The following is a 16,016-nucleotide window of genomic DNA, read 5'->3' on the forward strand; positions in this document are numbered from 1 at the left end:
ACTAATACACAAGTGCCAAAGGGAAGAATTTGTGATTGTATTTGATGAATGTCAGATAATACTTAGTTCCTGGCAAAGGAATGGTATAATGAGATTTCAGGTAACTAATTTAAAAATGAAACAAATGCTATGCCAGGGTATATGTCCCCATTTTGGGGGAATCTCAGCATACAGTCACTTTCAGTAGGTCACCGTTTCACTGTTTAATTTACAGTGGGGTACCTCCAAAGCCATAATCATAACTAGAGAAAACATGTGGGGGACCAAGAGAGGCCGCCCTATGAGAGGCTTTCAAGGAGGATGAGCCGCAGTATAACCAAACAAATATAGCTTTATTGAGATCAAAAATTATTGTAAAATTGGTCAACATGGCATACAATCCTCCAATCACCATTAAAATGAGGTCTGATAATGTTATCACCTTGAATCCCAAAAGCCCAGGACCAGTACACCCACTCTTTCACACTGCCATTCATAAACTAGATCCATCTTCATGATGTTTCGTGACAAGCCATCAGTCCAAGGAACAGGTGGGTGCAATGAACAAATTGACACTTAGTGGACTGTAACTAGTCTTCTCCGCCCGCTACCACTCAGTGAGTGATAATAATAACCCCCTCCTAAGGCTGAAGGCCTGGCCCAGAAGAGCCGCCAAATAAGCCATATGGCTAGTAAAACAGATAACTCTGTGTGGATCAATACCATTAAATGCCCTGTTAATATGCAGAGCATAAATTGCATTAAATAGTCCATTTAAATAGTCCTTCCCATTGGAGGACACCTGTTCTGATGTCTATACAATCTGGTGATTGCCTTGTACAGCTTTGAACTGAAATGCAATAGTGGAATGGATGGTGAGTCTAGGATAGATTGAGTGCATTGAAATGACAAATATCTCCTATTTTAAAAATTATTTTGAAATATTTGATGACTGCTGTCTTTTTATGTAAGGGACTTCCCCCGGATTGTACTATTGGTGGGAAGGGTGGAGAGTCCCTTTAAGAGGCTGGCAGTGTGTTTTTCCTGACGAAGCTCATGTGGGCTAAAAGTGTTGACATAGACAGCATCAATGAGCCCCCACCCTGTGGATGAGTGGATGGAAGCGGATGTAGCCCTGAATGAGCATCAATTGTGTTATGCTCTACTTATGTCCTGTATGATTGAATCAGTCATGTTCTTCGTGCTCACTGGGCTTGTCCAAAGTACAGTCTGAAATTTCTATACATGGACAAAAGGGCTTTGGCAGCTGTCTGGACACAATTGATCTGATAGGTTCACCTCATGGTCGGCCCTGTGGTGATCCAGCTATACGCCTGCTCAGCCTGTCCTGTTTACTCATTTATCCACTGTGGACTAATCCAATTCCATACAGGCTGGGATACCTGCTCCTATACCACGTCATGTTCTCTAAACAGACTATTTAATGCCATTTATGCTCTGCTTATTAGCAGGACATTTATTGGTACTGATCCACACAGGGTTATCTGTTTTACTAGCCTTACATCTTATTTGGCGGCTCATCTGGGCCAGGCCATCAGCCCTGGGAAGGGGTTATTATTATCACTCACTGAGTGGTAGCGGATGGGAAGATTAGTTGCAGTCCGCTAAGTGTCAATTTGTTCATTCCACCCACCCGTTCCTTGGACTGATGGCTTGTCACGAAACATCATGAAATTAGATCTAGTGTACAAATGGCAGTGTGACTGAGTGGGTGTGCTGGGCCCGGGCTTTTGTGATTCATGGTGATTACGTTATCAGACCTTGTTTTAATGCTGATTGGAGGATTGTAGGTCATCTTGATCAATTTTACAATAATTTTTGTTCTCAATAAAGCTATATTTGTTTGGTTATACTGCGGCTGGTCCTCCTTGAAAGTTTCTCATGGGGTGGCCTCTCTTGGTCCCCCACGTTTTCTCTATATTGAGATTTCAGACTCAAATATCACAGATATACAATAATATGCTTTCTTTGCTTTGTGCAGCTTTAAATTAAAATTGTTTGCATTGACACTCCAGGCTCATTCTTTTTTTTTCTTCTCCAGGTATAAAATCTTCTGCAATACAAAACATCTGCAGTACAAAAGCATGCACTAGTGTTTTAAGATCTATTTATTTGTTCATATGATTGATGTCAATTCACCAAAGACCAATAATAAGTGCAAATGTAGTATATGTGTGTATTGGAAGATTGATGAAAACCCATTAGGTACTAAAGGGATTGGGAGCTCATAATTTTTAATGCAATATATCATAATGCTGAAGCATTTGTATGTATTTCTATGTTTACATATTTAATTTAAGTGTACTTTGCACATAATTACATTATAAAAGCAAGAATGTTTTTTCACTTACTGTTTATCATTTGTTCACAAACTTGTCTTGCCACTGCTCTCATCATATTCTGAGAAGCAACATCTCCCTAATGGCAAAATACATGTTGCAGACCAAGCCATTAACAGAATACATAGTTTAGTTGTTTAGGCATAGGTTAAAAAAAACACACAACTTCAATAAAAACTATAATGATTTCTTTAACTTACCCTGTCACCCTTATCTCCTTTTGTACCTGGTGAACCCTATAAAAGAATGATCATATGTTACTTTTTGTCAGCTATAAGGGTAATCACATTTCATAACTTCTCATTATTTATATTTAATATTTTTTGTAACTGTAAAGTCTGTATTCTAGGACCATTTACAACTGAATTACCTGTAATACATTTATAAAAAAAAAAAAAATCATAAAGTAGTCTGAGTTCTGCAACAGAAAGTAGGAGATCATTAGTACTGATCACTTATAAAATGTTTGAGTCCAAAAAGCTATCCATGAATAGATACTTGTACAGATTGTTCCCTTGCTCCTGTTTTCTTCTATCTGATACCATTCTGGACCTTATGTCAGTTAATCCTTATTGTTATGCTAAGGATCAGATATTAAGTTTAAGTGTTAGGTTAACAGTCACAGTTAGAGTAAGGATAAATGTATGTGTTAGTGTTAGGTTTGGGCTTATGTTCATTAAGTTGGAAGATAGGGGGTTACACTTTCATGGTTAGGGGTTAGATTTCATGTTAATGGGTATGGTAATTATTCTAATTTGCGGGAGGACAAGATTATGTGTGATATGATGCAGGTGACAGGTAGTAGCTGGGGACCTAGGGGCTTGGTTAAGTTTGTATTATTTTTTTTTGGTTTTAAGAGCTCCACAACCAAATATCCTGCCCTGGACGTGAAGCCAAAAAGTAATGAAATGAAACCTACACATTGTGGTTTCCCTAGTTAAGGCTAAATCTCTATACATTAGGTGAGCCTGTGCATAATACTGGCGACACAGAAGATACACAACATTTTATATGATGTACTGAATGTATTCTCTCTTGAGATTAAGGGGGGATATTATCAACATGTATAAATACATCAGTGGTTCATATAGTGAACTCGGGGTAGAGTTATTCACCCTGAGGTCATCACAGAGCACAAGGGGGCACTCTTTACGTCTGGAGGAAAAGAAATTTAATCTCCAAACACGGAAAGGTTTCTTCACAGAGAGAGCTGTGAAAATGTGGAATAAAATCCCTCAAGAGTTGGTTCTGGCCAGCTCAGTGGATTGCTTTAAAAAAGACCTGGATTGTTTCTTAGATACACAGAATATAACTGGATACTAACAGTTATAGGTAAAGTTGATCCAGGGAATATCCAATTGCCGTTCAGGGGTTCAGGAAGGAATTGTTTTCCCTGCAGGAGCAAATTGGATCATGCTTTGCTGGGTTTTTTTGCCTTCCTCTGGATCAGCTGTGGGTATAGGATTCTAACTTTTCTTTTTTTTTTTTATGGTTGAACTGGATGAACTTTTTTCTTTTTTCAGCCAGACTAACTATGTACTATAGGTACTATGTGCTATGTATGCTTAGGCATCAGTAGCTTCCAATCCTATAGCTTTCAAGTAGCGATTAAACATAGTGGCATAGTGCTGGGCTAGCTTAAGATTAATGGTTCAACTGACACTATTCAAACATTATATATATATTTGCACTACATCTCCACAAAACATGCACATTTCCCCATGTTTTATCCCATGTTGATTTTGCCAGAAATCACTCAGTTCATAACTTACTCTAACAGGGGCAGACTGACCATTTGGAAACTCGGGCACTGCCCGAGGGCCTGGGGTCAGTAGGGGGCCCCATGAGATGCCCCTGGTACCTTTTTCAAAGGCTTTATTGAGTTTGGGCAAGGACACAGGGGCCCCATGATCCCCTATTGCCCGGGGGCACCATGAGTTGTCAGTCCGCCCCTGTACTCTAATAATTTGAAGCAGCATTGACAGCCTACTACAAGAAGTTAAGAGCTCACTGGATTTCTTGCATCATTTTGGAAAAGACCACTTATGGGGAAATGTTTATGTATTGCAGAGATGCACTGATTTTTTTTTTTTACTTTACTTAGCAATACACTTAAATGTATATTACCCCAATATTTCCTATTCATGATATGTGTTTTTTTGCACCATGTACTTGTATGAAAAAGTATCCTGTTCTCTTTGCATTGCTTCCTTTGTGTGAAATATCTGGTGATCCTGCCAGTCCCACTGATTTTGTATTCAATATGGAAACACATCTTTCCCAGCAGCGCATGCCCATAATCCAATGCGCAAATTTGGACAACACTCCCCTGCAAAGCTCTACACTGGGAAGGTGAGTGTTTCTCTGCATCCTGCTGACATACCCCCCCCCCCCCCGCAGGCTCCAACCTCCCTTTTCTAAGCCCCTTATGCAGCTGAGAACTGAAGTAATGTGATCACTTATAAAGAAAGAAAAAAATATATAAACATTTTTGCCTTGCATTTCCATTTTAGACTGAATGGGTTGTTTCACAAGGTAAGGGTTCACATATACTTTCACTCCTGTAAACAGCATGTGTGTGTCAGGGCAGGGCTGTGGAACGGACAGGTAGGCCTAGTGGCAGGGTAAGGCACTGGCTGACGACAACCACCACCAACAGACCGAAGTCCCTCAGGGCGCGGAGTCTAAGTCCCAGGCTGCCCTTCACCAGGGCCCCTGATGGTGGGGATGGACTTGACGCAGCCAGGAACCAGGTCGCGGCCCCCGAGACACCCCAGCTGCGGTAATGGCCACCGCCAATGGCGTGTAGCTGGTGAGAATGACAATAGTGTAGTCAGGCAAGCCGAGTCGACAACAACAGGACAAAACAGTACAGAACAGTAGACAGATAATCACAGGTCACGGGCCGGGTTCAGCAATGGAAGGTCAGATCGAAGGAAAACACAGAGAATGGTCTTAGTCACAAGCCGAGTCAGAATACCAGAAGAGTCACGAGCATATACACAGAGCTGTAGCAAGACCAAGACACAAGACACAAGTGCAAAGAGCATGTGCGGATCACAGGCTTATATGTACTCAGCCACACCCCTCTGGGGGATGGACCTCAGAGACCTGAAGGCATAAAAGCTTCCCACCATGCTCAGCAGAAATCCAAGATGGATGCCAGCACATGGAGTAACATAACCTCTGGGAAAAGGTAGGACCTTGACAGTACCTCCTCCTCAAGGGCCCCTCCCCCTCCGCGGCTCAACAAAAGGTTTCTGAGGAAAGCGGGTATGAAAAGCGCGGAGGAGGGCAGGAGCATGGACATCCGCGGAAGGAACCCAGGAACGCTCCTCGGGACCATAACCGTGCCAATGAACCAGGAACTGTAATTGACCGCGCACCAATCGAGAGTCCAGGATCCGACTCACCTTATACTCCTCATGACCGTCAACCCGAATGGGACGGGGCCGAGGCAGAGAGGCAGTGAAGCGATTGCAGATCAGAGGTTTCAACAGTGATACATGAAAGGTATTGGAGATCCGCATCCCAGGTGGAAGGACAAGGGCATAGGCCACTGGATTCACCTTGCGGAGAATGCGAAAAGGACCGACAAAACGGGGAGCTAGTTTGGGTGTGGGCACCCGAAGATTGAGGTTACGAGTAGACAACCACACCCGATCGCCGACCTGGTATGAAGGAGCGGGCAAACGTCTGCGATCAGCCTGGAACTTCTGACGCTGAGCCGAGTCCCTCAAAGCCCTCTGGATCTGCCCCCATGAAGAACGCAGGGCAGCAAGATGGTTCTCCACAGCCGGAATGTCCTGTGGTGAGAACCTCTCAGGTAATACCGCGGGTTGGTACCCATAGTTGGCCATGAAGGGAGACATCCCGGAGGAGGAGTTGACCACTGAGTTCCTGGCAAACTCTGCCCAAGGCAGGAGATCGGCCCAATCGTCCTGATGGTCCGAGACATAACACCTAAGGAATTGTTCTAAAGCCTGATTGGAACGCTCCGCAGCCCCATTGGACTGCGGGTGGTAGGCTGAAGAAAAGGAGAGACTAATACCCAACTGGGAGCAGAAGGCGCGCCAGAATCTGGACACGAACTGACTCCCACGGTCCGAGACAATCACCTTGGGCAACCCATGCAGGCGAAAAATCTCCCTGGAAAAGACCGTGGCCAGTTCTTGCGCTGTTGGTAACTTCCTGAGTGGAATACAATGGCACATTTTGGAAAAACGATCGACGACCATGAGAATGACCGTATGACCCCAAGACACAGGGAGGTCTACAATAAAGTCCATGCCCAGGTGTGACCAAGGACGCTTCCCATTGGGAATGGGTTGCAGAAGACCCATTGGAAGATGCCGTGGAGATTTATTCTGGGCACAGATCAAACATGCCCCTACATAAGAGGCGATGTTGGCACGGAGAGTTGGCCACCAGAACAACCGAGAGACGACCCAAGACAACTGGTTCCTCCCCGGATGCCCGGCAGTTTTGGAGTTATGGTAAGTACGCAGCAGACGGGTACGCAACCCCTCGGGTACAAAACATCTACCCTCTGGTCTCTCGGGAGGAGCGTCAGTTTGAGCCGCCAAAATCTGCTCCCCAAGGGGAGAAGTCAGACTGGTGCGAATGGCAGCCAGGATCTGATCCGGAGGTATGACCGAGGTTGGCTCAGAGTCCTCCCTGGACAACTCAGAGTATTGCCTCGATAATGCATCAGCCCTGACATTCTTGGAACCAGGCAAATAGGAGACCACATAGTTGAACCGCGACAAGAACAAGGCCCATCTGGCCTGACGGGGTGTCAATCTTTTGGCCTCCGAAAGATAAGTCAGGTTCTTATGATCGGTAAGAATGAGGACCGGAACCGCGGAGCCCTCGAGCAGGTGCCTCCATTCCTTGAGAGCCAGAATGATTGCCAACAACTCCCTATCTCCAATCTGGTAGTTGCACTCTGCAGAGGAAAGCTTCCTGGAGTAGAACCCACAGGGAAGTAGGGGTCCATCGGGTGACCGACGTTGAGACAGGAGAGCGCCTACTCCTGTCTCGGATGCATCGACCTCAAGGACGAAGGGCAATCCAGGATTGGGATGAGACAGTATCGGAGCCGAAGCGAAGGCGGATTTCAGAGCCTCGAAAGCTACGATGGCCTCGGATGGCCACTCGTGAGGATTACTGCCCTTCTTGGTTAGGTCTGAGAGAGGCTTTGCCAGCGTGGAGAAGTTCCTGATGAACTTCCGATAGTAGCTGGCAAAACCCAAAAAGCGCTGAATGGGCCGAAGACCATTGGGACGAGGCCACTGCAGAACCGCCGAAACCTTTTGAGGGTCCATGGAGAATCCCTCCGCAGAAATGATGTAGCCTAAAAAGGCAACTTGGGATCGATGGAACTCGCACTTCTCGAGCTTACAAAAGAGTTCGTTCTCCCGTAATCGTTGCAGCACCCGCTTGACATCCTGGATATGGGACTCCATGGAGGTAGAGTAAACCGGGATGTCATCCAGGTAAACCACTACGCACTGCTGCAACAAGTCACGAAGGACATAATTTATGAATTCCTGAAAAACTGCGGGCGCGTTACACAACCCGAAGGGCATCACCAGGTATTCGTAGTGGCCGGTTCTGGTGTTAAACGCGGTCTTCCACTCATCCCCCTGTTTGATCCGTACGAGGTTGTACGCAGCCCTAAGGTCAAGTTTGGTAAAGACTGTTGCCCCCTTAAGGCGGTCGAACAACTCAGTAATCAAGGGAATCGGGTATGCATTCTTAGTGGTGATTCGATTGAGACCCCTATAATCAATGCAAGGCCTCAATTCACCACCCTTCTTCTTTACAAAGAAAAAGCCCGCTCCTGCTGGGGAAGTAGACTTACGAATGTGCCCCCGGGAAAGCGCATCCGCAACGTACTCCTCCATGGCCTTATTCTCCGCAACCGAGAGAGGATACACCCTGCCACGTGGAGGAGTGGCACCGGGTTGCAAGGATATGGCGCAGCCGTAAGGACGATGAGCAGGTAAGGCACCAGCGCGTACCTTATCAAACACGTCCTGGTACTCCCCATAATCAGTAGGCAACGCAGAGTCCGAGGAGGCACACAACACCTTAACCGGCCCACGGATGCACCCGGCCCCACACTGTGGAGACCACGAGAGAATCTCAGCAGTTTGCCAATTGAAGGTTGGATTGTGCATCTGGAGCCAGGGATACCCCAAAACCACCGAATAGTGTGGAGAAGAAATCACCTGGAAAAAGGCCAACTCCCTGTGAACAGCCCCAATAGCTACCTCAACTGGCATAGTCTCGTGGGTAACCTGCGGTGGTTGCAGGGGCCTGCCATCTATTGCCTCGAGAACCAATGGGGTAACTCGGGCCTGCAGGGGAATGGAGTGCTGGGCAGCAAACGAGCTGTCCATAAACAACCCGCCAGCCCCAGAATCTACCAACGCCTGGGCCGTCACCGAGCCCTCCGCCCAAGAGAGGACAACGGTGATCAGTGGCTTATCTCTGCGGAACGCCGGGGACGAGGAGACTCCACCCAAGATCTGTCCCCGACAGGATCTCAGGTGCGAGCGTTTCCCGGACGGACCGGACAGGACTGCCGAAAGTGCCCACCAAGACCACAGTACAGGCAGCGACCCTCCTGACGCCGTGCGGCCCTCTCTCCCTCGGAAAGGCGAGCAAACCCCAGCTGCATGGGCTCACCACCAGACAATCTATCCCCAGGAGGCGTGGGAGGAGAGGGAGGAATGGGTGGGACAGAAAACGCAGGTGCCAGTCGATTGGAAGGCCTCCGCAGGCGTTCCTTGAGTGAAGGCCTCTCCCTGAGCCTGGTATCAATCAGGATCAGGAAGGAAATTAGTGCTTCCAGCTCCACAGGCAATTCCTTGGCTGCGATCTCGTCCTTCAATGCATCAGAAAGACCCTGAGAAAACGCAGCCACCAGAGCCTCATTGTTCCAACCCACCTCTGCTGCCAGGGTACGAAACTCTATGGCGTACTCGGCAACAGTCCGTGAACCCTGATGCATAGACATGAGCAGCTTGGCAGCCGAGGCGGAGTGAGCCGGTACATCGAATACCCTACGGAAGGCATCGACAAAACCGGAAAACTCGTGAATCACTGGGTCATTCCTCTCCCATAAGGGATTCGCCAAGGCCTTGTCTGAGAGTAGCGATATTAGGAAACCCACCTTTGACCTCTCAGTCGGAAAAGCGTGGGGTATTAATTCGAAGTACATCCCCACCTGGTTGAGGAACCCACGACACTGACTCGGCTCACCCCCAAAGCGCTGTGGAAGAGGGGCTGAACCAGTCATACCTCTGGGCGCCGCGGGTGCCGCAGCAGTCGCGGCGGTAGGCGCAACAAGCGGAACAGCAGCGGGAGCGACCACCGGAGTGACAACCGACCTAATAACACCAGGAGTAAGGTGCGCGGTGCGTGCCAGCAGAGTTTGCAACGCCTGAGCGAACTGATCCAACAGGAGATCCTGTTGATCCAGTCTGGCGACCAACATTGGAAGCGAAGGCGTACCTGCACCGTCAGGATTCATGGCACTTGTGTAATGTCAGGGCAGGGCTGTGGAACGGACAGGTAGGCCTAGTGGCAGGGTAAGGCACTGGCTGACGACAACCACCACCAACAGACCGAAGTCCCTCAGGGCGCGGAGTCTAAGTCCCAGGCTGCCCTTCACCAGGGCCCCTGATGGTGGGGATGGACTTGACGCAGCCAGGAACCAGGTCGCGGCCCCCGAGACACCCCAGCTGCGGTAATGGCCGCCGCCAATGGCGTGTAGCTGGTGAGAATGACAATAGCGTAGTCAGGCAAGCCGAGTCGACAACAACAGGACAAAACAGTACAGAACAGTAGACAGAGAATCACAGGTCACGGGCCGGGTTCAGCAACGGAAGGTCAGATCGAAGGAAAACACAGAGAATGGTCTTAGTCACAAGCCGAGTCAGAATACCAGAAGAGTCACGAGCATATACACAGAGCTGTAGCAAGACCAAGACACAAGACACAAGTGCAAAGAGCATGTGCGGATCACAGGCTTATATGTACTCAGCCACACCCCTCTGGGGGATGGACCTCAGAGACCTGAAGGCATAAAAGCTTCCCACCATGCTCAGCAGAAATCCAAGATGGATGCCAGCACATGGAGTAACATAACCTCTGGGAAAAGGTAGGACCTTGACAGTGTGCCAATTTTAGACATGCAGTTTAAAGTGGCATTGAAGTTGCATTTTTAACTTTGTCCTACAGGTAAGTTTATAAAAATTCTTACCTAAGGGTACATTTGAAACAGCCTGAACATGCTCCTTTTAGCAGATATTAACATTGGCTCCAGATGATGAAACCACTAGCACATGTGCAGTGCTTTCTTCATTCATGGAACACTGAGTATGCCATGATTTCAGAGGGTGCTATGCTGTAATAGTGACTCCTGAGCACATGTGTGGGAGTGATGTCATCGCGGCCCAGCCATTCAAGTGGCCAAAGAATGTGGACCCAAAAAGAAGGCCAGGCAAAGATGGAAGCACTGAGAACAGTAACAGCTCTGAGCTGGATGCCTCAGTTTTAAAGGCAAGTCTGTCATAATGTGCTAGTGTGTGGGGCATACTAGCAAAATATGACATAAACCTGCAGGGGGACCATTTTAATGTTTTTGTACAGTTTATCACTGCTTTAATTTTGTCCTGCTATAAAGTCTTCAATGTAGGATACATCTGCCAACCACAGTTTCAGTGTTCTTTCTTGCATTGACTAACCAAAATCCACATCTTAGACTTCTGCTGAAATAGATCTTAGTGTAATTTTTTTGAACATAATAGTACAGATTTCGTGTTGAAATATCTATAATTTTAAGGTTTACACTTAACATGTGACCAGGGAAAATGACTGCCCTTGGCATTGTAGGCCACTGGTCCCTGGACTTCCACTGAATACCCGAGCACTCAGTCCTGAGACCATCCTCTGCAGTAGGAAGGTGGGCCAGCTACCTAAGTCTTTGGGGAGTGGATGACAGTTCTTATTGTCACCTATGTGAGACAGACTCCATGTGTGCTGGTCAGACTCTAGTGTAAAGAAAACAGTCTTTCAGAAGCTTTTTGTCTTGAACTAGCTGCCAACACAGGACAAATTGTGAAGGGCATTTACTAAAAATGGAGCGTGCAAAATCTGGTGCAGCTCTGCATAGAAACCAAGCTTCCAGATTGTACTGTCAAAGTTTAATTGAACAAGCTGAGTTCAATTAATTGAACAGTCAGTTAGAAACTGATTGGCTACCATGCACAGCTGCACCAGATTCTGAGAGCTCTAGTTTTAGTAAATCTCCCCTCTGTCTGTACTGATTACAGCCTTCCAAAAACAGATGGACACCCGTCTTCAAGCATTAGTACACACTATATGAAAAATATGCATTTTTAAACTGAGCAGATTTCATAATTCCTCCTCATCACAGATGTTGCATAGTTTGAGAAATGTAATAAAAAATAAATATATAAAATGTCTTCATCAGCATTAATTCAGCAATTATTTCAGTATGGCTTTTCAATATTTTATAAATGTTGTATAATCAACCTTTTAAACTAAAACATGGAAACATCTGTAAGCCACCCTTATTAATTTGACCTTGCCCTTTTATCCCGTCATGCTAGTATTAGCAAGTCATTTAAAATACTAAAATGATTGAAACCATTAGAGAACATCAAAGTTCTCAGTTTCCCAAGAACAATGGCTTCATCTCACACACTAACTAACAGTTTATTTTAACAAAAAGAAATTTGGGGGTCCAGTAATTCTCTTTTTAAGATATCAACATGAAACTGTTAATTCTACTGGCCTATACCTTCACCTATTTCATGTTGGCTGTCATAAGTAGATATGACTAATTAAGGGTGCACATAAAAGCATTGATCTGCAAGTAAATTAATAGTGTATTAGGTCAATGTACACTGATATGTCTTTACATGAGTCTTAATTGTGGAAAAAGCCATTCAATAGTAGTAAACATCTATAGTATGGTCATATTTCGATACAACATCCAAGGGTAAACTCCAGCCAAATAAGTTAATGTATTAGATTGAATAGTTGGAGTCCCAAGTTGCTTAAGCAAGATGATCTCTTGGTGTTCTAAATTTCTACATCCATATGTTCAATATGATCAGCTTAATCAGTACTGCTCAATGTACAGTCCTATGGAATATGATTGAATTGTATAGAGAATACATACAAACTGGTAATACTAACCAGTACAATGTCTGGCCAAAGCTACTTTGGCTTGTCCTAGATCTAAGCAGATCTGAATCTGTATTTATCAAAAACATACAGTATTTGAAGTCTAAAACAATACAGCTATGTGATTCAAATTCAAGAGGAGATGCAAAGTTCTAACCTTGCCTTAATAATTTCCAAAATTGTTAAATCTATAATTATGTTAAAATTCTTTGTATTTGTGGTAAGTGTCATGACACTTAAAATGTATGTTTTTTTTTTTTTAAATGATTGCTTTACTGTTTACTTTTTTCCAATAATGGAAATGCTCCTCTACCTTTTAGTCAGCAATTATGGTGCATCTTCCTCTGCCCCTCTTCCCCTGCAGACAAAGCAACTAATAACGACTACCTTAATAAAGATAACATCTCAGAGATGCTGCCTTTGACCTCATCAAGCAGTATATAAATGCTTGAGATGTGGTGATGAGTAAGCAAAAGGTGTCTGCTGATCCTGGTGACCTTAGGTACTCGCCCTGTAAATTATGACACTGGTCTGTCTGCTGATCCCGGTGACCTTAGGTACTCGCCCTGTAAATTATGACACTGGTCTGTCTTCTGATATTCTTTTGACACTTGTTTGCTATCTGTAATATGACTCCATCTGCACACTTCCTTCCCCAATCCAGTCTACACAGTATGCTTTTTCTTGACAATTTGCCTGTTTGTCGGCTCATCAACTGTCAATAGTGGATCAAATATTAAGGCTAAAACATAGGTGTGGCATTTAGAAAAAATCTATACTTCCCTAACAGAGCACCTGGCAAAGACCAAGTATAGCTTTGGCTTCTCAGAATGTCTAATTTTTTGTCAAACATCTCTAACAACTATTACAACTTTAAAAGTTTAGAACCAAATTAAATACACTAATGCACCTTTTTTATTGGTTTACTGTAGAGGGCTTTGAACTCTGTCCAAACCAGAAGCAAGACAAAATCACACGAGCACATTCTTATTTTATAGCTTGTAGGAAGTATATTAACAGATGTAGGGCAATATAGTTATCATGTGTTTTCTTTCAATGAACAAGTATGACATTGCTCCCACACCTACTTTAATAAGAAATAGTAAGAGCACAGTACAAAAAAATGGATTTGCATTTTCTTAGTATAAAAATGCAAAGAACTCATTGTCATCGATCAAAAAGTGAGCTCTTATTTATAATTCATCACCAGTACTACTATGTGCTAAATATTTCAAACCAGAAACAAGCTCTTCTTGGTGTGTGACCAGACATCATTTATGCTGAATGGCATATAACTTAAAGACGTGAAGAAACAATGAAACCCAGAAACATTTCCTGCAAATGCGCTGACCTTGCTCTCAGTGTTTATTCAGAGCAGAAATATATGTTTTGGCAGATGATTCTGGTGGTTGTTCAAATGGAAAACTATTACCACAAATTTCAAAAACTGACTACTGCAACTGTTAAAAAGATGTATTGCAAATTGTAACATAGTAATGCTATATTATTTAATCAGCAAACAAGCTACTATGGGAAAAGCTTTGATGCCTATGAGATTGTTAATTTAGCTACGGCTCAGCATTCACAATAAATTTTAGTTCGCAAATATGGAAAGTATCTTACTGGTAGGCCATTATCTCCTTGCTTTCCTGGTAGACCACTTGGACCTGGCACTCCTTGAGGTCCTGGTGTTCCCTGTTAAGTAAGAAAGAAGTATTTGATGAAGACTATAACTGAAAATGTTATCAGGTCTTTGTAAACTAAATTGTCAGGCTATTTCCACATGAATAACTGATGGAAAATGTTTCTACAGGATCATATTTCTTATGCCGCACATTCTTTTTACTCTTCATTCTACTGCAACAATACTACCTGAAAAACTCTTAAAAAGATCGATTATGTAGTACCAGACAGCAAAATGTAACAATTTTATATGTCTTACCATTGGTCCTGGAGGTCCTCTAGGTCCTACTGCCCCATCTTTGCCAGTGAAGCCCTAATAAGATTCAAAGTTATACATTTATAAACTCTGAGCTCTACAGCAGCATTCTCACCTTTTCCCAAAATCATGTAGCCATATCTATCATATTTATTTGAATTTACCTTTTGCTGTAAATGCTTAACTAAACCAGTATAAGTTGCCAGATTCACCATTTGGGGTTTGTTTCTAAAATGTACCTGCTGACTAAATTGTGAAAGTGTGAAAGACTAAAACTGATGTTAAATGGGGTTTCCAGGCAAATGACTAAATAAAGCAGAAACATGCAGTTTATGTATCTAAAACATACAATTGATGTCTTTCCAGGGTTCTGGTTTAAAAGTGACTGTAGCATTCGATAGCATTTCATGGCATATCAGCAGTTTAAAATAATCTGGAACATGGCCAGATTACCTTATATTATGAAATATATATTTTTACTGAAATTAAATACAAATTTAACAATGCTAACATTGGTTTTCTATGTACATATGCTCTGAAATCAAGGCCTGGTATACCAATCACTGAAATACATGTCTACACTAATTACATCATAATATGCATGCTATATAGTACCCAAATTAAACAAATTGAAGATAACGTATAAAACACAGGAGCATTTCACATGTTTCTTAACAAAGAAAGAAAAACACAATATAATTTATTGAAATCATACATATCCAAGCTGGTCTAAACAGTCATAAAAACTGACATCATGGTTAGACTGAAAATATATAATTTACAACCCAACCTCAGATAAGTTCTGGGATACTTTACAGCCCAACTCTAGCCATAACATTTTATTTAATTCTTGATTGAGTCGGGATAATAAAAGCCTTTGAATGCTGGGTGAAAAAAAGTTAGAACATCTGACAATTTTTTTTTGTTGTCCATGCCTTCCTGTCCTTGTGATTTTCCCCATTTCTAGTATAAGCATCGCAAGGACAGGAAGTGAGTGTGTTCTGTCTCACTTAAATGTATATTTTCTGTTGTTGCATTTAAATGTATCAGGTTACTATTGTTTGATGTCTGCTGACATCTAGTGTTGGTTTTGGACTACTAAAACTTGTTTACTATGTAGCTTGGTATCTCCCTCTGTCATCTATTGCTGTTTAGTGGCTTGTTTTTTTCAGTTCTAGCTAGACTCTCTCAGTTTTCCCGTGTCCTCTCAGTCAATGTTATTTTTTTTAAAGAGACAGGGCTTAAACCGAAGAAGACCAGGAATAAAGGTTACTCTTCCCAATTCAAAATAAAATAATATTTTTTTGTCTGGAGTTTGGCTTTAATGTAAAATAACAAGTAAATTCCATGCTTCTGAGGATTCTCATTTTATAATTTGGCTGACATGGTTTATTAGTAATCCTTTTAAAACAAGGACAATGCTGATATGACATCTATCCTGATCTATTGCTGTGATTGTCTTGCATGTTTTTCTAAATGATTTTCTACTATTTAAATCTGGAAGTCATTAT

The 16,016-nt window shown here is 43.5% G+C and overlaps 1 protein-coding gene across 3 annotated transcripts in view; it reads right to left on the reverse strand.

The window, feature by feature from the left end:
* The window catches only part of COL12A1 (collagen type XII alpha 1 chain), a 252,311-nt gene that overhangs the window by 12,365 nt on the left and 223,930 nt on the right, over positions 1-16,016 (reverse strand). For all 3 annotated transcript variants that reach the window (XM_089681387.1, XM_089681390.1, XM_089681388.1), the window contains 4 exons: positions 14,509-14,562; positions 14,190-14,261; positions 2,540-2,575; positions 2,352-2,418 (listed from right to left, as the gene is read on the reverse strand). In XM_089681387.1, coding sequence (XP_089537513.1) covers positions 2,352-2,418; positions 2,540-2,575; positions 14,190-14,261; positions 14,509-14,562 — 229 coding nt within the window. The remainder of the gene's footprint in view (positions 1-2,351; positions 2,419-2,539; positions 2,576-14,189; positions 14,262-14,508; positions 14,563-16,016) is intronic.

Source organism: Staurois parvus, unplaced genomic scaffold (genome assembly GCF_062004578.1).
Source record: "Staurois parvus isolate SC_StPar_1 unplaced genomic scaffold, SC_StPar_1.0 ptg000264l, whole genome shotgun sequence".
NCBI classification, from domain to species: domain Eukaryota; kingdom Metazoa; phylum Chordata; class Amphibia; order Anura; family Ranidae; genus Staurois; species Staurois parvus.